General features: G+C 34.2%; 1 protein-coding gene across 10 annotated transcripts in view; it reads right to left on the bottom strand.

Annotated features, from left to right (window-relative positions):
* The window catches only part of NAALADL2 (N-acetylated alpha-linked acidic dipeptidase like 2), a 1,532,395-nt gene that overhangs the window by 536,418 nt on the left and 969,304 nt on the right, over nt 1-26,673 (bottom strand). For all 10 annotated transcript variants that reach the window (XM_081235898.1, XM_081235896.1, XM_081235895.1 and 7 more), the window contains one exon: nt 9,954-10,104. In XM_081235898.1, coding sequence (XP_081092024.1) covers nt 9,954-10,104 — 151 coding nt within the window. The remainder of the gene's footprint in view (nt 1-9,953; nt 10,105-26,673) is intronic.

Below are 26,673 nucleotides of genomic sequence, written 5' to 3'. Positions count from 1 at the left end.
ACAATCTTAATACTTAGAAATTGGGGTAGGATTTCCTTTTCTGAGTTTCAACATAGTAAAAATAGAATACCCCTTAATGATATCAATTTCTCACTTCTCTATTTTAATGCTCACCCCATAGTTTTTGATCCCCTCTTTGTTTGGAGCCTTACCTTATGTACCCAATTAGTGATTTTAAGCGAAGCACATCTTTGATTATAACTGATCACAGGTATTTTAAAAATAACCAGTTACTGTAAATGTCAGTTCTTATGACCCATTTATCTGAGTCCCTAGATAACATGATCAAGTTTATTATGTCTCAATTTTGAGAATAAAATTGTGCTATTTATACCCTAAAGCCTCTTAGGATTCTAAAATTATATGGTTCCAGGGAACAGGGTTTGCTTGGATCATAGTTTAATGTATTAAAACACCCCTGGCAAGTTGGTGGAAGAAGTTATGATAAAGTCTGATAGTTTGAATATTTTGTCTTTGAAATATTTGATAAATTACCAAAGGAATTAAGAGACTAGATTAGACTTCTGATATCCTAATATCTTAAATGGAATTTCAAAGCTTTTTTAATCAGTGCAATCTCTGCTATTCTGAGTGGTAAAAGAGATGTGAGAGAGTTAACAGAAACATTTAGGGAGAAAAACTGTGTAAGTATGTATACATACTTTTTTAAAAAGAGATTTAATTAGGTTAATTAAAATTAGCATATAGCCAAGGATCAGAATCATCACACAAGCAGCCATGGACCTACAGATTATCACTTACTTAAATGAAGTAAGTCAGACAGAGAAAGACAAAAATCATGTGATATCACTTATATGTGGAACCTAATAAAAAATGATACAAATGAACTTGTTTACAAAACAAAACAGACTCACAGATCTGGATATCATACTTATGGTTACCAAAGAGGAGACATGGGGGGAAGTGATAAATAAGGAGATTGGGATTGACATATACACACTACTATATATAAAATAGATAACTAACAAGGACCTACTGTATAGCACAGGGAACTCTACTCAATATTCTGTATATGGCTCTATGCTGACACATATATATGGAATTTAAGAAAAAAAAATGTTATGAAGAACATAGGGGTAAGACAGGAATAAAGACACAGACCTACTAGAGAATGGACTTGAGGATATGGGGAGGGGGAAGGGTAAGCTGTGACAAAGTGAAAGAGTGGCATGGACATATATACACTACCAAACATAAGGTAGATAGCTAGTGGGAAGCAGCCGCATAGCACAGGGAGATCAGCTCGGTGCTTTGTGACCGCCTGGAGGGGTGGGATAGGGAGGGTGGGAGGGAGACGCAAAAGGGAGGGGATATGGGAACATATGTATATGTATAACTGATTAAATTTGTTATAAAGCAAAAAAAAAATTCTGTATATGGTAAAAGAATCTGAAAAAGAATGGATATATCTCTATATATCTATAGAGAGATATATATGTATGTATAATTGATTCACTTTGCTGTACACCCAAAACACAACATTGTAAATCAACTATACTCCAATAAAAACTTAAAAATAAAAGAGAATAACTTATTCATTCAACAAATATTCACTAACAGCCCGTTGAGTACAAAAATTGGGTTGAGGATCAGGAATACATATGTTCCTCCATCCTGATTGGTGTGGAGGCAGCAATACAAGATGCTGAAAGAACAGTAACATGAGGTCACAAAGTTTAGGTCAGTAGCCCCAGTGGTCCATCTCAGATGTGGTAGATAAAGAATAGTAAAGGTCCTCTAGCTCAGTGGCTTTCAAAATTTAGCTGCATCAGAACTACCTGAAGAATCTGTTAGAACACAGAAGGCTGGGCCCCTTCCTCAGAGTTTCTATCTATGTATAAGGTGGAGGCCAGAATTTTGCATTTCCTTACCAACAATCTTGTGAGATATGTATTAGTATAATCCTCCTTTTTACTGTGAAGAGAACAAGGCTCAGAGTAGTTAATTAACATGCCAAATGAAGCTAAAGTCTCATTCTCATAAAAAGAGTGATAAATTATTTTCTGTGTTATAGGGACAAAGATTATTTTAAAGCTTTTTACTCTTTTCTCTGATTCTATAATAATCAAGAACTATCTGGATATGCAACAAGACTTACTGAGCTACCTTACAAGAAGACCATGTGTTTCTTTGAACAACTTACTTGGATCATGCATTGTGGAAGAGTGCATTGACATTCTTGTTTAAAAAAAAAAAAAAACTACTTAAATCTATACAAAAATTGTGGTATGCTTCCCAGCAACAAAAGGGGATGAACTACTGATACCTACAACCATGAATAAATATCACAGACATTATTCTGAGCAAAACAATCTGCACACAAAGAATATATACTTCATGTTTCCATTTTTATAAAATTCTAAAATTTTTTACCATGAAAATCTTGAGACTGGTGGTTAGCTAGGTTTGGTGATGGAGAATTATTCTGAAGTGACTCAGAGAACTTCTAAAGGTGATGGGAATGTTCTAATACTAAATATGAATGGAGAGTACATGGTTGTATCATTTTGTCAATTAAGATATATCTATTTCAATTTACGTAAATTTTATTTGAAAAAATAAGTGGTGCTATGGAGTGTGAGGGGATATCAAGACAAAAGAAAAATGGTAGAATAATTGATGAAGCTGGTTGAGGTAGACAGAGGGTTAACTGTACTATTCTCTTTATTTCATATGTATTAAACAAACAAAAGAGAGGGCTCAAAATAGCAGTATGGGAAGATCCTGAACTCACCTCCTCCCAGAGATTCAACAAATCTACAACTACATATGGAATAAATCCCATGGTAAGGGACCTGAAAACTGGATGAACAGAGCCTACACAGCAAAGAGTAAAAGGACAGCTTTGAGATAAGTAGGAAAGATAGATATATGATATAATCAAGGAAAACACCACACCATCTCAGAAAACCACAATTAGGAAGAATCACAAATATATGGATCTTTAACCTGAGGAGCAAGGGATTGAGCTCCATATCAAGCATCCCAGCCCCTAGATCCTGCACAGGAGAAAGAAGCTCGCAAAACATCTGGCTTTGAAAACCAATGAGAAATATAGCCAGGAAAACCACAGAACTGCAGGGAATGGAAAACCTCTTCTTAAAGTGCTTGCACACAGACTGGACCTGAAAATCAGGTGAAGGGGACCCACTTCCTAATCTTAAAGTTTCTGTCAGAGAGAAACTAGCTGGGATACTCCCTGGGGACTGAGATACTGGCAGAAGCCATTTTGTGATCTCAGGCTACTTTGATAATGCCAGCACTGAAGGGCAGCATTTTGGAATTCTCCCTGTAAACTGTTAGAGACAGTGGGCATGGCTGCCCTGAGAGCTCTGCCTACCCCAGCACCTAAGTCAGGCCTAACAAACAACTGAGCAACAGTCCTGCTTACCAGTGTCCAACAGAAGCCACAACCAGACGCTGCAGCCAGTCAAAGGGCAAATTCCACCTGACAGTATACCACAGCAGCCATGACTGGGCTCCATCACAGGAGGAAGATGCATAGAGTTCACATAGGGTAAACCCCTTGAGCATCTGGCTCTGGTGGCCAGGAAGGATTGTACATCTGAGCCCCACAGGACATCTCCTAAATAGGGTCACTCCTTAAGTCTGGGAGAGATAGTTATTAACTAATACATAAAAACAGAGAATAAGACAAATTGAGGAGACAGAGAAATATGCTCAAAATGAAAGAATAAGACAAAACATCAGAAAAAGAACTAAAGGAAACAGAGATAAGCAATCTACCTGATAAAGATTTAAAAGTAATGGCCAGGAAAGATGCTTCACTGAACATGGGAGAACAATGGATGAACACAATGAAGACTTCAACAAAGAGATAGAAAATATAAGAAAATACCAACAGAAGTTATAATGGAACAGAAGACTTCACTACAGGTGTTAAACAACAGATAGAAGAACAAATCACTAAGCTGGAAGACAAAACAATGGAGCTCACTCAGACAGAGCTGCAAAATGAAAGAGGAATTAAAAAAAAGTGAAAATACCTTAAGGGACCTTCTCAACAACATTGAGCAGAATGACATTTATATTATAGGGGTCCCAAAAGGAAAAGAGAGAGAAAAAGGGCCAGAAAAATTATTTGAGGGAATAGTGGCTGAAAACTTCTCTAATCTGGGGAAGAAGACAGACATCAGGTCCAGAAAGCCCAGAGAGTTCCAAACAAGATGAAGCCAAAGAGACACATATGAAGACATATTACAATTAAAATGGTAAATGTTAAGGATAAAGAGAGAATCCTAAAAGTAGCAAGAGAACACAACTTGTTACATACCAGGAAAATCCCATAAGAATATCTGCAGATTTTTCAGCAGGAACCTTAGAGGCCAGAAAGGAGTGGCACGACATATCCATCATGTGGAAAGGAAAAATCCTCTAACCCAGAATTCTCTACCCAGCAAAGTTATCATTCAGAATTAAAGGAGAGATCAAGACTTTCCCTTGATCTCTAAAGGACTTCATCACCACTAAACTGGCCCTGAAAGAAATATTAAAGGGATTTCTTTAAGCTGAAAAGAAATGGCATTAGTTAATAATAAGAAAATATATTAAAGAAAAAAATCTTATTGGAAAAGGTAAATATACAATAAAGGTAGTAAAAAATCACTTATAAAGCAAACATAAAGATCACAAGAAAAAAGTAGTAAAATTAACTAAAATTATAATACTTAGTTAAGGAATGCATAAAATAAAATGATGTAAAATGTATCATCAAAAATAAAATGTGTGTGTGTGTTGGGGGTAAGTAAAAAGACAAAATTTTGGAATGTGTTCAAATTTAAGTAGCTATGGGGCTTCCCTGGTGGCACAGTGGTTGAGAGTCTGCCTGCCGATGCAGGGGACGCGGGTTCATGGCCCGGTCCGGGGGGATCCCACATGCCTTGGAGCGGCTGGACCTGTGAGCCATGGTTGCTGAGCCTGCGTGTCCAGAGCCTGTGCTCTGCAACGGAAGAGGCCACAACAGTGAGAGGCCTGCATACCGCAAAATAATAATAATAATAATAATAATAATAATAATTTAAGTAGCTACCAACTTAAAACAGGCAACACTCAAAAATGTTATATGTGAACCTCACAGAAACCACAAGGAAAAAATGTATAGTAAATACACAAAGGAAAACAAGAAAGAAATCTAACTATAACACTAAAGAAAACCACCAATACACAAGGAAAGAGATAAAAAGAAAGAGAAAAAAACATAAAACAACAAAATGGCAATAAGTACTTACCCATCAATAATTACTTTAAATGTAAATAAACTAAAGCAGCCAATCAAAAGACAGAGTGTCAGAATGGATAAAAAACAAGACCTATTTATTTACCACCTATAAGAGACTCATTTCATAAGAAAGGACACACACAGACAGAAAGTGAAGGAATGGAAAAATATATTCCATGCAAATGGAAATGAAAAGAAAGCTGGAGTAGCTATATTCATATTAGACAAAAATAGACTTTAAAACAAAGACTGTAAGAAAAGACAAAGAAGAGTATTGCATGATGATAAACAGGTCAATCCAGTGGGAAGATACAACATTTATAAATGTATATGCACCCAACAGAGGAGCACCAAGATATAAAAGCAAATATTAATGGACTTAAAGGGAGAATTTGAAAGCAATGCAATAATAGTAGGGGACTTTTAATACCTTACTTACATCAATGGATACACCATCCAGACAAAAATATCAATAAGGAAACATCAAATTTAAACAACACATTGGAGCAGAGGGACTTAATAGCTATACAGCATTCCATCCAAAAGCAGGAGAATATGCATTCTTCTTAAGTATACATGAAACATTTTCCTGGATAGATCACATGTTAGGTCGCAAAATGAGTCTCAGTAAATTCAAGAAAAATCTTCTCCAACCACAATGGTATGAAACTAGAAATCTATCATGAGAAAAAAAAAGGGAAAAACCACAAAAATGTGGAGACTAAAAATATGTTACTGAACAACCAAGGGGTCTTTGGAGAAATCAAAAAAATACCTACAGACAAATGAAAACAGAAATATGACATAACAAAATCTAGGGGATGCAGCAAAAATTGTTCTAAGAGGGAAGTTCATAATAATGAAACAGCAACAAAAAAATCCCAAATAAACAATCTAACTTTACACCTAAAGCACCTAGAAAAAGAAGAATAAATGAAGCCTACAATTAGCAGAAGGAAGGGAATGATAAATATCAGATGGAAATAAATGAAACAGAGACTAAAAAAAAAATAGGAAAGAAAACTGAAACTAAGAGCTGGTAATTTAAATGATAAAATCAACAAAACTTTAGCTAGACTAACCAAGAGAGAAAGAGAGGACTCAAATAAATAAAATCATAAATGAAAGAGAAGTAACAAATGTAACCACATAAATGTGAAGGATCAAATGAGACTACTACAAATAATTATATGCCAACATTTTGACAACCTAAAAGAAATGGATAAATTCCTAGAAACATAAAATCTTCCAATACTGAATCATGAAGAAATAGAAAATCTGAACAGAGCAATTACTAGTAAGGAGATTGAAACAGGAATCAAAAATCTCACAACAAACAAAAGCTGAGGACCAGATGGCTTCACTGGCTAACTCTACAAAACATCCAAAGAAGATTTAATACCTATTCTTCTCTCAAAGTTAACACAAAATGTTCACAGATGACTTAATACTTTTTTTCCAAAAAAATTGAGGAGGAGGGAAACCTTCCAAAACACTTTACAAAGCCAGCGTTACCCTGATATTAAAACCAGACAAGGACACCACAAAAAAGGAAATTCGCATGCCACTATCACTAATAACCACAGATACAAACCTCAATGAACTATTAGCAAATCAAATCCAACAATACATTAAAAATTGTACACCATGATCAAGTGTGATTTATTCCAGGGAAGCAATGATGATACAACATCTATAAAACAATCCATGTGATACATCACATTAACAAAATGAAGGATCAAAATCATGATCATCTCAACAGATACAGAAAAAGCATTGACAAAATACAACCCTCATTTAACTGTCAATAAAGTGGATATGGAGGGAATATACCTCAACATAGGAAAGGCCATATATGACAATTTCACAGATAATAACATACTCAATGATGAAAAACTGACAGCTTTTCCTCTAAAATCAGGAACAAGACAAGGATGCCCACTCTTGCCACTTTTATTCAACATAGTATTGAAACTCCTAGCCACAGCAATCAGGCAAGAAAAGAAATAAAAGACACTCAAATCTAGACACAGAAATGAAACTGTCACTATTTGCAGATGACATTATATTATACATAGAAAACCCTGAATACCCCACCAAAAAGATGTGAGAACTAATAAATAAATTCAGTAAAACTACCGGACACAAAATCAATATACAGAAATCTGTGGCTTTTTTATACACTAATAACAAACTATCAGAAAGAGGTTAACAATCCCATTTACAATTACATCAAAAGAATAAAATAACTAGGAATAAATTTAACCAAGTAGGTACAGTATTTGCACACTGAAAACTGTAAGACACTGATGAAAAAAAATACATGTAAATGAAAAAATATTCTGTGCTCATGGATTGGAATAATTAATATTGTTAAGTCATCCATATTACATAAAGCAATCTACAACTTCAATGCAATTTCTATCAAAATTCCAATGACTTATTTCACAGAAATAGAACAAATAATTCTAAAATTTCCATGAAACACAAAAAAACCCTGAATAGCCAAAACAAACTTGAGAAAGAAGGACAAACCTGGAGGTATCATGCATCCTGATTTTGAACTATACTACCAAGCTATGGCAGTCAAAATAGTATGGTACTGGCACAAAATCATAAACAGACATCAGTGGAACAAAACTGAGAACCCAGAAATAAACCCATACATATATGGACAATTAAGTTACAACAAAAGAGCAAAGAACATACAATGGGGAAAGGATAGTCTCTTTCATAAATAGTGTTGGGAAAACTGAACACCCACATGCAGAAGAATGAAACTAGACCACTTCTTACACCATACACAAAAATTAACTCAAAATGCATTAAGGATTTGAAGGTAAGACCTGAAACCATACAATTCCTTAGAGAAAATTTTGGTGGTAATCTCATTGACATCAGTCTTAACAAATATTTTTTTGTGGATCTGACTTTAAAAGCAAAGGAAACCAAAGCAAAAATAAACAAATGGGACAATGTTAAACTAAAAAGATACTGCACATGAAGGAAACCATCATCAAAATGAAAAGGCAACCTACTGAATGAGAGAAGATTTTTTCAAACAATATATCTGATAAGGGGTTAATATCCAAAATATATAAAGGACCCATACAACACAACAATAAAAAACTAAACAAACCAATTCAGAAAATGGGCAGAGAGTCTGAATAGACATTTTTCCAAAGAAGACATACATAATATTAGAGGATGATGTGATAAAGATATAAGGATTCTATACATACTATATTTGCAACATTTTTGTGAGTTGAAATTGTTTCAAAATAAAAAATTAAATTAATTAAAGAAAAAAAAATTCTGAGATTCTCAAGACACTGGCCAGCACTTTGCTAGATATGACTGAATTCTACTTTTATTAAATGACCTGAGCCAAAAATATATAAAGAGTAACTATTGCCAACGGGGCAACTTACCACTTAAGCAGAGTATTCATAAAGTATCTGCTTTTCAGTAGCATTGCAGACCGTTGATTTGCCATACAGAGTTAGCTGCCATGTTCAACCTCCTGATGCTGAGGCATTACAACCCAAGGCAATTAGGGCATTTGCAAATGAGAGAGCTCAACAGATATTTTTGGTGATGCCTGAGAATTGTAGATGGATACCTACTAATTTTAATTTCAAAATTGTAATTAAGAGAGAGCAGACTGTACAAAGTACAGATTCTTACATGGATTATTAAAGGGGTACTTTAAAAGACAAAGCAGTACTCAGTAGACCAACAAAATTCATAAATTATAGTCATATTTGACTCAGTTTACTTCCTTCTTGGAAAAAGTTATTAATTGGTTGGTAATTTTAATATATATAAAGGACAGTTAGACTTAAGTATGATATTATTATTCTTTTGTAATATCTTGTTGAAAACAAGGAAAAATATTGATGGAACACATGGATAATTACATGAATTTTTTGTTAGCTTAATTCCTGACTGAAGTATCATGGTTAATGGGTTAGTATCACAATGGAAGGAGGTTCAAAGAGCTTTTCCTCTGCCAAGTCTGTTTTAAAAAAAATATTTGTCAATGACACATTAGACTGAGAATTAATGGTACAGTGAGCACCTGCCAAAATCAGTTGTTTTTATCTTTGACACATGATTCCCACTATAATGAACACAGCTTGCTGGGAAAGAAAAGGATGTTTGATGCAAAATGACCATGTCTATGCTGCCAGTGGCTGGACAAATCAATGAGATCCCTTCTTTTAGGGAGCCAGACAATTTGATTGTGTCAACTTCATTCCTTTCCAGCATCATTTCCCAATGTTATAGTCACCTGACTTAAGCATGTGTACCCCTCTATTCTGGACTTAAAATTTGTAACAACAACTCCAAAGCAGCAGACATTTCATGCTTCTAGGTATGTGCACATGCTTTCCACCTACATAGAGTACTCATCCCACATGGTGTTAATTTATCTTATCAGTCAAATAATAACACATAAAATGTTTTCTCTTGTTATTGACACAAAAATGTATTGCAGGCTTTTTAGCAAGTTTTATTCCAGCAAATGGGTAGTCTACAATTTTGGGAAGATAAAACATTCACTTTTAAAAATATGGAGTGCTAAGAATTCTTCAACTTTACTATCCTTTGATTACTTTAGGTAGCGTGTACTTATAAATTACAACCTTGTAGTGCTTACAAGAATAATAAAGATTAATAATGAACTTACCAATACTTGGATAACCAGGTGTAGATGGGTCTCCTCCTGGATTCAGTGACACCATAAATGTATCATAGCTAAGATTTGCAGTCTTCGGTAAATCACAAGGATCAATATACAGAAGAACACCTCCAAATCCAGCCTTTTCCAATAAGGAAAGCTAAAAGAGAACAAATTATTAAAAATGTCCTCATATACATTTTTATTTCATATACGGACACTTCATAAATGTGACTACAATTAGATGACTCCTTTTCCTGTTATTGTTTTCTTTTAAAATAAGTAGAAGCCCGATTTTCTCATTATCAAAGCCCAAACAGAGAGTTATCCTACTGGCCTCTTCCTTTTTCCTCTGTTCAACAATATTTAAGCTGCATTCTTATAAAGTTTATATTTGATTTCAGTTGTCTGCATTTGGAATTTCTTCATTTTTTAATTGTCCAAGTAGATTTGGAAGTTTTCACTTTCATGAGATTAACAAAAAATCTACCACAGACAAAGTTCCATTGTAAAAGGAGAGCTGTTCTGACCATTATTATATTCTTCCCTAGAGCAGAAGACATCCAACAGTATTTTGATTTATTTTCTCCAGGGCTGAGACTGCCACACCAGTTGTTAAAATGTTGAAATCTTTCACACGGTTTGGCAATCAACCACTGTCCTGAACCTCCTGAGGTCCTCCACTAGTCACTCTGGTCTCTGCCCTGGATGTCCCTGTCAGACCTCTAAGATAGAGCAACTAATGGGTATATACACAACAAAGTAGTGGGCCTCCTTCTAAATGGTCAGTTCCTGCTTTGTCTCTGTCATTAAATACTTTGAAAATATCCCGATTACCTCTATGAACATACTTAATGCAAAGGTTCCACTCTGTTCTTCAGTAAGTACACAATAGAGAAGTATGATGGGGCAGATGAACTTGACATCCCAGGTTCTCTTTGTTTTAACTTATTAAATTAATTTTGGCGGGTAAAAATCTTATTCATCTTAGTGTGACTTACATGATTTGAAAAATAATAATCATGATTTGCTAATCCTATTTGTTTCCCATGAGAGAGGAAAAGTATAATAATTAGGTAGTACTAGGGAATAATGGAGACTATGACTACGAGTCATATTTAGTATAGGCAACTGCTGCTCATTGTGTGACTCTAGTTAACACCTATACTTCACTTCCCAGTTACTGCTTATGTTGTTTACTGAGTTTTATAGTGGACTAAGCAAGGCAGCAACTGTGTCCCAGACTGGACCACTCCATGAGAGTAGGAATCATGGTTACCCTTTGTACATACACCTTGCACATAGCAGGCACATAGTAGGCATTTAAGAATATTATTAAATTAAAGAACAAATGACACAGATGCTCATATGGCACAAAAGCTACCCTTAAATAAAAGAGAGCTCTGAGAAAATATTTAGGATGTACTTTAACTGGAAAAAAACCCATATAATTGTAAATATTACACAATTTTAACTACATACAGTAAATAACATGTAGAAAAATAAAAACTGATGCTTGATATAAGTATGCTATGTTAATTGCATCTTTTCAGCTCCATTAAAACTGTTCTGTATTTTTCCATTTTTAAACAAGTAATGAACAAGTATGGATTTTTATAATAAGAAAAAAAAATCTAACACTGAGAACCTAATCTAAGTATAATGGACTCACATGTATACCTTCTATAAGAAACCACTCTGATCAGACTTCTTTTTTTTCCCCATCAATGTTTTAATGAAGATAGGGAAAGGTTTCAAGGAGAGAGGAGGAATGAGAGAAAGAAACAAAGATAAAATAATATGTGAATAAAGGGCGAGATTTAAGACTGATGCTCCAAATGCAGAGACTGAAGTCCTTAGGGAGGGTTTCTAATGTTTGGATGCTGAAATTGCTATTCTCAAAAAGAATGATCAATGGAATGATTTTCAATGTTCTGCTTACTATAGGAGAATATATCATTATTGTACTTTTAAATATATTGTCACATGTGAAATTTGCTTTTAAACTATTGGTCCGGGATACCCTCCCCCAAAATAACACACTTTCTATGACTAATAAAGATATTTCAGGTAGTTTTTATGATATGATTTCATATAATATATAGTATGAATATTTTAATTTTGCATTAAACTTCTGTTAGGGACAGAATATAGGGAAAACAAAAACACTTAGAATCTGTACATTGAAACTCTTCTGAGTTACTGAATTGATTCTTCCTTTTCAGTATAAATTCAGTACTAATTTAAATATAGTACACTGTGAAGTGTTAATTTCATCTTTCAAAACTATTTTACAGTGTTTATACCCCAAAACATATATGACAATTGTAATAAATCACACAGAGTTAAATGAATAATATTTCAATGCAGCTATCAACCTTCTGTCTAAATTGCAAATATTTCTACTCTAATAAGTACTTCAACTAATATTTTATTTCTAGGAGAGAAATTAAATATTGCATAAATTTACTGACTATGTTTATTCAAAATGTCCACCAGTGATAATTACTAGTCTCCCCATATCTAAGGATTGCTCCTCCTCCTCAAAAAAAATCACATTATGGTTCCATGAACATAGGAATCATTAAACCAGCATCCTACTCACATGCCTCCCACCCTCTTTTGTTTAACTCAAAGAACCACTAAGTGCTGAGCCGACATGATTCTTAAGTTTTTATGGGTGCTAAAATCTCAATAGGCATGAGGTATCTGAGATAGATGCTAGACTAGTAACCAAGAAATGGTCCTTAGTAACCCCGAGACACTCTTCTGTTTCTATACAGAGTCAGTCAACTCCCTTCAAGCTATTTCATGGCTTCACATCACCTGAAACACTTCTAATGTCCCCAGTCTCCAAAGTGAAATTTTATTAATATTATTTTTTTATCCTCAGTAATTAAAAAGGATTTGATGGATAACTTTAGTAGTACTCGATTATGACCTGCTTGAAGACAGTAACCTTATACCTTAATTTTATATCCCTAGTGCCTAGTATAGTGCCTGGCAACAAATGATTTTTCTATTGTTGGGTTAATGAATAAACTAGTGTATATACCAATGAATGAATGAATGAATGAATGAATGAAAAACATAGTGTATACAGGTACAAGTGTATTACAAGAATGTTATTTTGCTCTACTGTTCACATCCACTGGCTGGAAAACTTATGCAATAAATTCTGTGTGACATCTTACATGTGTTCATTAGAACATGAGATAAATATTAAGCCAGCTTGTTTCTGAAATAAAAATAAAGATGTTCAACTAAGTGTGTTGTCTTTTTATACTTCTATAAAAATACATATTAAAATGGGTCTATTTTGTTTTGATTTTTGTTTTATTTTGTTTTGTATGATGTTTTGTTATCTAAGAATAGTGATAAAGAGCGGAAACTAGCCCCCAGGGATTTGAACATGTGGATTTGTCTTATTGACAGGGTCTTGGAGATAAAATGTCTTTGACCAAGAAATATGATCTCATATTTCTTGCTGTGAACCATATTAATATATTTTTCCTTGTGTATAGTATATGAAGCTATCTGTTGCCAAATAACCACCTCTGAAACAAATGGTACTACAAATCCGTGGTCAGGACACAACAATCTTACTGAACAAACCTTATAAAATGAAAAGCTCCTTGGGAATTGCTCATTCAGGGGTAGTAGTCTGGCACCTGAAAATGGTCCAATATGGGTTTATATTCCCTTTGCCTTGGACAGACAGCTTATGTGAACCGGGTGGCTGCATGGTATTCAGATATTCAGGAAACAATCATTTAAAGAAAAATGAAAGCCAGGGACAGTAAAAGAGAAAGGACCCTTCTCTGATTCCTACCACTTAACTTCTGTACTTAACTGACATCTACTCTTACTTTCAACCAAAACACCTTTCCTATTCCAGGAGGATGCTATTGCTATTGTCATTTAGACAATCCACTCCTTCAGTGTCCAATAAGGGAATACTGGCTGAATTCCACAGTTAGGCTCTAATCCATTTACAGATTCTCCCAAGTTGTTGACTCGCCCTTTTTAACCTACTGAATGTGAGCCTTGCTCTTTATTTTCACTGGTCACAATGCAGGAGATCCTTGAACTACCACCTGATATCAAGAACCAAAAGAGAAAGCTGGTGGTTTTCTCTGTAATTTAGCCTCTTCAAAACATTGACTCAGTATTAGAACCATTCCTCTAGCCTCCATAGCCTAGAAAAGTTTCCTGAGCCTTCATGTGGAAAACGAGAACAAATATAACGTAATGAGACAAACTTGGTTTTACAGATAAAATTAAGGCCTATTGTTATGGGCTGAGTTGTGTCTCCTTAAGATTCATATGTTTAAGTCCTAACACCCAGCACACCTCAGAATGTGACTACATTTGAAAATAAGGCCTTTAAAGAGGTAACTAAGGTTAAATGTGGTCATATGTGTGGGCTCTAATCCAATGCAACTAGTGTCCTTATAAGAAGAGGGAAAGACATCAGAGGTCTGTGTACATAGAGAAAAAGCACGTGAGAACACAGTAAGAAGGTGGCGATCAGCAAGCCAAGAAGAGAGACCTCAGGAGCAACTGAACCTGTCAACACCTTCATCTTAAATTTTCAGCTTCCAGAACTATGAGAAAATAAATCTGTATTTAAGCCACCCAGCCTGGAGTATTTTGTTATAGAAGCCCTAACAAATTAATACATTCACATATGATAAATATCTGTCAAACTTTAAAGATTCAGGAAAATCACGTGATTAGAATCTAGGTCTTCTGAGTCATCTTCAGGCCAAATCATCAAGTATTAATTGTACACCTACTATAAGTCAGATACTGTCTCACAAGTTATTTGCTGATTTCTATTCAAGGCATTTGATATAAGTCATTTCAATTCCCTTTATATAGTTCCTGAAATTGTGATTCAGGAAGGTGAAGAGCTTGACCTGGGGTCAAAGCTAATAAGTGGTAATGCCAGGGATCAAACAAGAGTTTTCTGAATTCAATCCTAGCGATCTTTCCACTAAAGCACATCTTTTCTTTAAATTATACATCCATCCTTTACAAAGACAAATAGACTAGCCAAAGGGTGAATTTATAAAACACATCAGATGCTTCTTGCTGTGATCTGATTTCTGAGAATACTAAAATCAATACTGTGTGAATTGTATGACTATTTAGAATGCTAAGAAGACCTGGATTTTTATAAAGTGCCATAATGGGAATAATATGTATTAAAACAACAGAATATGGACATTTTAGATTGAAGATTCATGGCTATGATAACAGAAAAATAAAAATACACTTTTAAAAACCATGAACTAACATTTCATAGTACATTCTTACTCATTTAAATTAAATAGTTCTGGAACATGTGAAAAATAAAAACATTGAACACATAAAATGTGATTATTTCTTAAGCAGATATTTTGACTTCAGGGCTCAAATTTTATGTTGTTCTTTCTTCTTGAAATTGTTTTCTTTATTAATAGGTTTGTTGTTTGGTCCTTTAATTATGAATTTTATCATTAGGATGCCATTAAAGAGATTTGTAAGATTCCTGTTTGCTTTGTTATATTTTGGAAGTAAACTCATCTTTCTTTGTCAAAAAAAAAACAAAACAAAAAAAAAAAACCCAAAGATTATTATGGTGAGGAATATTCACTGTAATCAGACTTAGTATATCTGAGGCATAATCACAGCATTATTTTTTTATTTCACTGAACACCTTTACTTGGATTTTAAATTGCTTTACTTGATGTATCCAAAGTTATTTAAATAATTCTAGTGAGATTAATAAGAAGCAATGACCCTCTGCTTTTGTAAAGAAAAAACCTGAAGTTATGCAGAAAGTTAAGCCTGTTGTCAGAGTTCTAAAAAGAGTCCTCAACTTTTATCACTAGATTTCAAGGGAGGGAAAGAAGGAGGGAAGAAGGGAGGGAAGGAAAGAAGGAAGGGAGGAAGGGAAGAAGGGAGGGAGGGAGGGAAGGTGTCCTATTTTATAAGGTATTCTCATGCATATATTTTTGTGCTTTCAACTAATATCTCATTATGGCCTATGGGATTATTCTTATTTTACAAATGAAGTAATCATGGGATAAAGATGATTTTATCAAGATCACATAGTTAATCACAGATTTCAGACTAAATGAATGTGTCCTCATAGTTTATTTTCCTGTGCTTCTCCCATTAAACCATATTGCTTTCAAATAATGAAAAAAATTGTGACTCTGCATTTTTTTAGTTTTTTTAAAGTCCATATTACACTATTTGACAGCCTTTGCAATGTCTGCTGCATGGAAGAAATCTAAATATTAGAAAAAAAATCTTTTAAAATATGATGTTATTTTTCCAACTATAGCTTCAAAATATTGAGGAGAATGCTATAATTTATTTCCCTCTCCTCATTTCTCCTATCCATTGTGGATCCACCTATGCAGTATAGATCCATTGCTCCAGGTTCTAGGTTGAGAATATAATGATAGATTGGGGACCAGCAAGCATTAACCTAAATCGTTTTATTTTTAGGGAGAGGAAACACAGTGGCCTGGGGTATTTTCCTCTGCATAGGTGGTTCATGAACTGAAAACACTAAAGGGTATTTGTCCTTATCAACTTCTCTAACATGATTTCATTACCGATAGCCAATATTAAGAAAAATATAGACAATTGTTACTAGTAAATATGTTACTGATATTGCCAACTGCATGTACATCTCTTTCCCTTTGTAGACATGCTGTTGTTTTTCATGTTCAAAAGGAATGGAAAAGAATACTAACACTATATATATTTAGAAATGAAGTCATAAAGACATAAGCTTCTGACTTACAAACTTAATATTTTTTGTGCTTATATATGTGAATATACGATAGAGGAAGGGACAGGCAGTGGAGAAAGAGAGCATAGTCTCACATAACCACATGCATGAATCTCTGAGATTATGCAATTTTCTAGTTGAATAAACAAGATCAAGAAAAAAGTTAGAGCTCTTCACATCATTTAGTCTTTGAAAATGTACTATTTTAAAAAAAATTAATATATGCTACAAATGTTAACTAAGAGCATATTTAACTAAAGCCATAATGAATAGAGACAAACCCATGTATAATACATAATAAAGATAAAATATTTCTACAAGTGAATCTATATACAAAACAGAAACAGACTCAGACATAAAAAACAAACTTATGGTTACCAAAGGGGAGTGGGGGGGAAGGGACAAATTAGGAGTATGGGATTGACAGACATGAACAATACATAAGATAGATAAGCAGGAAGGATTTACTACATAGCACAGGGAATTATATTCAACATCTTGTAATAACCTATAATGGAAGGTAATTAAAAAAACGTAATCACTATGTTGTATGCCTGAAACTAACACAATACTGTAAATCAACTATACTTCAATAAAAAGTAAAATATTTCTAAAGGTATCTCAGAAATTATTATGTTTACTGACAATTTTCTGATGTTTCAATGTGTTGATATTAATCAATATTTAATATTCTTATTCCTAGTACCTACAAAATTGCTTCTTTAACAGAAATATTAAACAGACCTCCCAATTTTCTTACACATAAAAAGAAAAAAAACATTGGTGACTAGATGTATATATGACATTCAATCTTTTCTAAATTTACAGCATTATGACTCATCATATAAAATTTTTAAAAACAAGTTCTGGGAGTGTCATTTCTTAGCTAAAAATTTTATATGTATCTTCTCCAAGGTGGGTGGATGTAGAAAAGATACAAGAGAGAAAATTAAATGAATATTAACATAAAAAGACTATGTCAAATTACTTTTTAAAATTTACCATGGTAAAACTTCTAATCTTGTACTACCTGCAAGTGTTACATGATATCTGAAGCTGTTAGTAATACATCTGAATTTATCAAATTATTGTTCTGTAGTTTGGTTTGTAAGCAACATGGTGGATGAAAAGAATAGCAAGTCTTGAAGTGGACCAGCCATTAGGTGATGGTTGCTGGGCATGCCACTGAAAAGCCATAAAGTTCAATTTTCTCATCCATAAAAAGAGATGACATTTGCCCCGCCAATCACACAAAATGACTGGTAGATTCAAAGGAGATAATATGTCTGAAGGATTTTGAGAGTATAAAATGCTACATAATGTGTGAGGGTTTTTATTTTCTTTTGTTTTTCAAGGGAATGATAAGGAAGAAGAGAAGGTAAAGAACTAACAAGGTTGATAATTGAGGGAATGCAATTTCTTTGCAATTGTCTGTGGTTAGAGAATGGTATAGGGAAAAAACAAAAACAACTAGTTAATCTGCAAAAAAAATTTTTCTTGACATAAAAATGATGAAATTTCATGAATTTATTTCTAAAAGTAAATATTCATATAACTTTAAAATACTCTTCCACTGTCTATCACTTATTACCAGGCTGTTTTTTGTATGTTAGATTGGAGGAACCATGAATAAAAAGTCCTAAAATACTCCAAGTCATAATTTTTTTTTCCAAACTGCATTAGGCTTTTAAAATTTTTATAATCCCATTACTTAAAATATTAGCTTATATCTTTAAAAATTAGGATAATGATTATTACATTTTTCTTATCTATCAAGGAAACATTATTATTGTTATCCTATTATTTTTTCTCCATTAAAAAAAAAGGCAGTCTACTTCACAGAGACAATTTCTCAACCTCTCCTGAAATTAATTCATTTATTTATTCAAAACCTGAGATTTTACCAGGCATAGCATTTGTAACCAGATGTGAACAGCTGAAGGATGTTCTCACTCCAGGACAAGGTAAAGGATTACACATACATGGACATGGATTCTTTGTAGCTTCTTTTAGGAAGCAAACCTGATGCATACATCTTGCAGATAATTTAATCAGAATAGAAATAACTTCCATATTATCCTTTCTAACGGCATTAATTAGAAAGATTTATACTTGTCAAACAAGAGTCAGAGTGCACATCTCTTGTCCATGCAGTTTATAGATCACCATTTGCTGTCTTTGCAATCCTGTCTGGCAGAAATTGATAATGTCTTCTTACAGTGCAAATCCATCAGGGGTCACAGCCAGATTTTCCTTTCCCCTGGCCCTGGAAAGTCTTTTGATTTTCTTGAGAATCACTACTCCCTTTTGGGAAAAGAACACATTATCTATATATGCAGTCAGATTTCAGATATTTTTAAAATAGATAAGATATCAAAGGTGCATCTGACTCTGAGTTACTTTTCAAAAGCTATAATAACTGTTAAATCAACTTGTTACATTTTTCATTATCTTATATACAATATCTTATTGAAGAGTATAGTTCAAAGTGTTATTTCAATGGACTGTATCCCAGATGACTGAGGTAACTATTGCAAACTTCCCCCACTTCTTTCTCTCTCTTTTAGTACTATATTAAAATAAAATGATGGGCAGAGAACATGTCCAGTTTAATGCCTGAGTGCATGGAAAAAAGCAAAGTTACTTTGGATGCACTGTTCTCAACTAGCTCCAACATGATGAACAGCATTAAAATACTGCTGAACAAAAAGACACAGAAAAGAAACAGGTGTGGAAAACTGGGAGAGAAAAAAACATTATCACAACTGGTCTTATGGTTCATTGCTTCTTTCCACATGGGTTCATCACAAGGGAACTTAAGTCTCTCTTCTCTTGTGAATGTTTTCCTATAGAGAAATATCTATCCCATATGAATACACCTATACTTTATTGAAGCAATACTTAAGCAAAAGTGATTTTTTAAGCCAACAAATCTACTTTCCTGGGCATTTCTAGAAACTTTACAAGCTATTGTGCACATCAAATAGGAGTAAATAATTACTTTGTTTTCTATTTTAATTGAATAAGTTTTGCTCATGTTGTGATAACAGATTTATTTGAAAGTGAACATAATTTGTTATAGAAAGCAACTTTTATAAATGGAAACTTCTACAACAGAATATGGTGAGATGTTTAAATATTAACCAGACATACTGCTCACTCTCTGCACTAAATTTCAGAAACTTAATACAAATTAAGTAAATACTTTATTACTGGATCTTGCTTACCAGTGGTAAGAAATCCACAATGTTCAATTCTAATTAAAAATGAAATTGAACTGCAATTCCCTGGAAACAAGGGCTGATCAGACTGAATAAGCTTTACTTAATTGAATTGCTCATAGACAAAGAAAAAAAATGTTTACATTGTTAGTGAAATACATGCTTCCAAATCTTTTGCAATTCTATTATATTTTCTAATGTTCACAGCTGATTATATCCCATATGTATGTTTCAAACTATTTAAGGGTCCAGGAATATACCACTTACCTTTATCTTTAGTAGTCACATCTTCTATATGTATACTTACTAGGGTTGCACCGTAAATTACATACTTAAACATTTTTTTTTAAGTTTCAAAGAGATATAAAGAAAACTACTATTCTTCATTATATTTCTTAAATTGGATTAGTATTTTTAAAAAGGATTTTCCCAAATGCCTCACTAATATTATTTAATTATCACAACCACCCCAGGAGACTTTCAAGATTACTCTCATTATTTTTCTTATTTGTATTTGATTTTTGTTTCTTCAGCTTAAGAAAACTGTGTCTCTGTGAGGTGTTGTGATTTTTCCTATGGTTATGAAGCTTGTAATAGTGAAAATAATAACAGTGTTTTTAAACTAATAGGAAAACTGAAAAAATAAACTGAACATGAATGAAAAGTATACTGGTGAGCAAAGAGCAGAGAAAATGATTCCTTACTCCCCTCTCTTTGTGTTTTCAATTGTTTGAGATCACAATGGTCCCAACATATCTAAGCCCAGAAATGAAATGGCTTTATCTTCAGAAACAGTGTTCTTTGGATATGAGGTTGGATTAAGGAACAATGATTCTAGAATAGTCCTAGGTCCTAGACAATAACTCTATGTAGCTCTGGACGTCTATGTAAGAAGAGACGTTGCAAAAATTGGAATTGCCCAGCAATGAAATAAACATGAAGACTTTGTCAAGAGATAGAGTTTATGAAGGAGAAATGTCCATCTGTCAAGGAATTCATAGAAGTCACACTGGCACTGAGCAGTTTATCTAAATCCATTTCTCTAAGAGTAAGTGCCTTGTACAGGTCAAATAAATAAGACAAATGTGATAATACATGATAATATTTTGAAACAGGTGTATGCAAAATAGTATCACTGTCATAATTAATACTGCAGTATAATTTTTATTAGAAGATCTCAAAAATGTTTAAGAGAACAAAAAAAAATGTTCATGTAATAAAGTTGGATGAACACATTAAATCAGAAAATAGAAAAATAAAGTAAGATAAACAATGAATAGTAAGGTAGAAGAAAAAATTATATAATAAACAATTTAATAAATTATTTATTACATACAATAAATTTTTACCCTGAAAGGAAACGAATTATCACACTAAATCAGAGATGTTTGAATTGGATCAAAGGGAATAAAAAACTACCAATATGTTTTTCTTTTACAAGAAACTTTCTTGAAACAAGACAAGATTGAAAAAAAAGAAGATAATCTAACAGACATCTGGCCAACTAAAAAAGGCAGAAGAGGCAAATTCATATAAAACATCTGAAATTAAAAGCAATTTTAATTAAGATTTGGAAATGTGTATTTATTTAACATCGTAAACCTTTTTCTTTGTTTATGAGAAATTCAATTATTTTGTTTCAGAAATAAATTAAGTAAATTAAAGAATAAAAAAATACACTATAGAAAGATAAAAATATCAAAGAAATAGATAAAGAATATGGCATAAATCTGAATGCACTAAAAAACATAATGGCAAAATAAAAAGACATGCAAGATAGAACCCTACAAACAGAATTATATGAGAGATCTACCTCTTTCAGAATTGAAAAATTCCAAAGCCAAATATGTATGAATATACAGGAATTAAATAATTAATTACTGAACTTGAGATAGAGAATTGTATTTCTCACAGAGCACACACCTATCCACCAATAATCATTTACATGAATTTTGTCAGAAAGAAAATCTTTTAAAAATTCTAAAAACTAGACTTTTATATGCCATATATTTACCATACTCTAATCAATTTGAAACTAATAGTAAAACCATAAACAAAATTAATTTATTCTCAAACAACTATGGATCAGAGAGCAAGTGAAAATAATCTGGAGCACAATAAAAAGTAGAAAACATAATAATGAAACTTTTGGGATAGAGTGGAAATAACATTCAGCAAAAAAATTATAGTTTATATGGTTTACCTAGGAACTTAGTTCTCATCTTAATAAATTAGAAGAAAAAACACAGGGAAGACCTTCAAGATGGAGGAGGAGTAATAAATGTAGATCACATTCCTCCCCACAAATACATCAGATATACACCTACATGTGCAACAACTCCTACAGGACACCTACTGAATGCTGGCAGAAGACCTCAGACTCCCCAAAAGGCAAGAAACTCCCCACGTACCTCTGTAGGGAAAAAGAAAACAGAAAAAACAGAGAAAAAAGAATAGGGATGGGACCTGCACCTCTGGGAGGGAGCTGTGAAGCAGGAAAAGTTTCCACACACTAGGAAGTCACTTCACTGGTGGAGACGGGGGGGTGGATGGGGGGGAAGGTTCAGAGCCATGGAGGGGAGTGCAGCAACAGGGGTGCAGACAGCAAAGCAGAGAGATTCCCGCACAGAGGATCAGTGCTGACCAGCACTCACAAGCCTGAGACCTTGTCTGCTCACCCACCAGGGCAGGTGGGGGCTGGGAACTGAGGCTTGGGTTTTGGAGGTCAGATCCCAGGGAGAGGACTGGGGTTGGCTGTGTGAACACAGCCTGAGGGGGCTAGTGTGCCACAGCTAGCCAGGAGGGAGTATGGGGTAAAATCTGGAACTGTTTAAGGGTCAACAGTCCATTGTTTCAGGTTGCACAAGGAAAGGAGATTCACCACCTAAACAAGCTTCAGAGATGGGACAAAGCTGTGGCTATAAGCTCAGACACCAGAGATGGGCATGCAATGATAATGCTGCTGCTGTAGCCACCAAGAATCCTGTGTGAAAGCACAGGTCACTATCCACACCAACCTTCCCAGAAGTCTGTGCAGCCCACCACTGCCAGGGTTCCATGATCCACAGACAACATTCCCAGGAGAACACACGGTGTGCCTCACGCTGTTGCAATGTCATGACAGCCTCTGCCACTGCAGGCATGCCCCACATTCCATAACCCTCCCACCCCTAGCCTCAGTGAGCAAGAGCCCCCTAATCAGCCACTCCTTTAACCCCCTCCTGTCTGGGCAAATGACAGATGCCAGAGAGTGACCTACATGCAGAGGCAGGGTCAAATCCAAAGCTGAACCCCAGAAGCTGTGTGAAAAAATAAGAGAAAGGGAAATTTCTCCATGCAGCCTCAGGAGGAGCAGATTAAATCTCCACAATCAACTTGATGTACCCTGCACCTGAGGAATGCCTGAGTAGACAAATGAATAATCCAAAATTTGAGCCAGTGGATTTTGGAAACAAATATAGACTTCGGATTTGCTGTATGCGACTGACTAGTTTTGGATTTTTATCTTTATCATAGTTTAGTTTTGAGTGCTTGTTATCATTGGTGGATTTGTTTATTGGTTTGGTTTCTCCCTTTTTCTAATCACTTTTTTATTGTTTTATTTTAATAATATGTTTTATTTTTTATTTTAAGAACTGTATTAATTTAATTTAATTTACTTATTTTCTCCCTTTTCTTCTGAGCCATGTGGCTGACAGGGTCTTGGTACTCCGGCTGGGTGTCAGGCCTGTGCATCTGAGATGGGAGAGCCGAGTTCAGGACACTGGACCACCAGAGACCTCCTGTCCCCACAAAATATCAATCGATGAGACCTCTCCCAGAGATCTGGTCTCATTGCTAAGACCCAGCTCCACTCAACAACCAGCAAGCTACAGTGCTGGACACCCCATGCTAAACAACTAGCAAGAAAGGAACACAACCCTACCCATTAGCAGAGAGGCTGACTAAAATCATAATAAGCTCAAAGACATCCCCAAACACACCACCAGACACAGTCCTGCACACAAGAAGGACAAGATCCAGCCTCATGCATCAGGACACAGGCACCAGTCCCCTCCACCAGAAAGCCTACACAACCCACTGAACCAACCTTACCCACTGGGGGCAGACACCAAAAACAATAGGAATTATGAAACTGCAGCCTGGGAAAAGGAGACTCCAAGCACAGTAAGTTAGGCAAAATGAGAAGAGAGAGAAACACACAGCAGATGAAGGGGCAAGGTAAAAATAAAAAGACTAAACAAATGAAGAGGAAATAGGCAGTCTACCTGAAAAAGAAGTCAAAGTAATGATAGTAAAGATGATCAAAAATCTTGGAAATAGAATAGAGAAAATACAAAAAACGTTTAACAAGGACCTAGAAGAACTACAGAAAAAACAATTAATGAACAACACAATAAATGAAAATAAAAATTCTCAAGAAGGAATCAATAGCATTAAAACTGAGGCAGAAGAATGGATAAGTGACCTGGAAGATAAAATAGTGGAAATAACTACCACACAGCAGGAAAAAAAAAAAAAAAAAAAGAATGAAAAGAATTGAGGACAGTCTCAGAGACCTCTGTGACAATATTAAACGTACCAATATTCGAATTATAAGGGTCCCAGAGAAAGAAGAGAAAGAGACTGAGAAAATATTTGAGGAGATTATAGTTGAAAACCTCCCTAATATGGGAAAGGAAATAGTCAATCAAGTTCAGGAAGAGCAAAGGTCCCCATACAGAACAAATCCAATGAGAAACATGCCAAAACACATATTAATCAAACTATCAAAAATGAAATGCAAAGAAAAAATATTAAAAGCAACAAGGGAAACACAACAAATAACATACAAGGGAATCCCCATAAGGTTAACAGCTGATCGTTCAGCAAAAACTCTGCAAGCCAGAAGGGAGTGGCAGGACATATTTAAAGTGATGAAAGGGAAAAACCTGCAACCAAGATTACTCTACCCAGCTAGGAACTCCTTCAGATTTGAAGGAGACATTAAAACCTTTACAGGGAAGCAATGGCTAAGAGAATTCAGCATGACCAAACCAGCTTTACCAAAAATGCTAAAGGAACTTCTCTAGGCAGGAAACACAAGAGAAGGAAAAGACCTACAATAACAACTCCAAAACAATTTAAAAAAATGGTAATAGGAACACACATATCGATATTTATCTTAAATGTAAATGGATTAAATGCACCAAAAAAAAGATAAAGACTGATTGAATGGATATGAAAACAAGACCCATATATATATACTGTCTAGAAGAGACCCAGTTCAGACCTAGGGACAAATATAGACTGAAAGTGAGGGGATGGAAAAATATTTTCCATGCAAATAGATATCAAAAGAAAGCTGGAGTAGCAATTCTCATATCAGACAAAATGACTTTAAAATTAAGATTATTACAAGAGACAAAGAAGGATACTACATAATGATCAAGGGGTCAATCCAAGAAGAAGATATAAAAATTGAAAATATTTCTGCACCCACTATAGGAGCACCTCAATACATAAGGCAAATGCTAACAGCCATAAAAGGGGAAATTGATAGTAACACAATAATAATATAGGAGACTTTAACACCCCACTTTCACCAATGGACAGATCATCCAAAATGAAAATAAATAAGGAAACACAAGCTTTAAATGATACATTAAAAAAGATGGACTATATTGATAGTTATAGGACATTCCATCCAAAAACAAGAGAATAAACTTTCTGCTCAAGTACTCATGGAAAATTCTCCAGGATAGATCATAACTTGGGTCAAAAATCAAGCCTTGGTAAATGTAAGAAAACTGAACTTGTATCAAGTATCTTTTCAGACCACAATGTTATGAGACTAGATATCAATTACAGGAAACAAACTATAAAAAATACAAACAAATGGAGGTGAAACAATACACTACTAAATAGCCAAGAGATCACTGGAGAAATCAAAGAGGAAATCAAAAAATACCTAGAGAAGATTGACAGTTAAAACACGACAACCCAAAACAAATGTGATGCAGCAATAGCAGTTCTACGAGGGAAGTTTATAGCAATACAATCCTGCCTCAAGAAATATCTCAAATAAATAACCTAACCTTACACCAAAAGAAATTAGAGTAGGAAGAAAAAAAAAATAACCCAAACTTAGCAGAAAGAAAGAAATCATAAAGATCAGATCAGAAAAAAATGAAAAAGAAATGAAGGAAGTGATAGCAAAGATCAATAAAACTAAAAGCTGGTTTTTTGAGAAGATAAACAAAATTGCTAAACCATTAGCCAGACTCATCAAGAAAAAAAGGGAGAACTCAAATCAACAGAATTAGAAATAAAAAAGGAGAAGTAACAACTGACACTGCAGAAATACAAAGGATCAAGAGGGATTACTACAAGCAATTCAATGCCAATAAAATGAACAACCTAGAAGAAATGAACAAATTCTTAGAAAAGCACAACCTTCCAAGACTGAACCAAGAAAAATAGAAAATATAAACAGACCAATCACAAGCACTGAAATTGAAAGTGTGATTAAAAATCTTCCAACAAACAAAAGCCCAGGAAGAGATGGCTTCACAGGCGATTTCTACCAAATATTTATAGAAGAGCTAACACTTATCCTTCTCAAACTCTTCCAAAATATAGCAGAGGGAGGAACACACCCAAACTCATTCTATGAGGTCACCATCACCCTGACACCAAACCACACAAAGATGTCACAAACATATAAAACTACAGT

The sequence above is a fragment of the Mesoplodon bidens genome, assembly GCF_964165515.1.
Source record: "Mesoplodon bidens genome assembly, chromosome: 5".
NCBI lineage: Eukaryota > Metazoa > Chordata > Mammalia > Artiodactyla > Ziphiidae > Mesoplodon > Mesoplodon bidens.
This window is presented reverse-complemented; position numbering and strand designations above follow the sequence as displayed.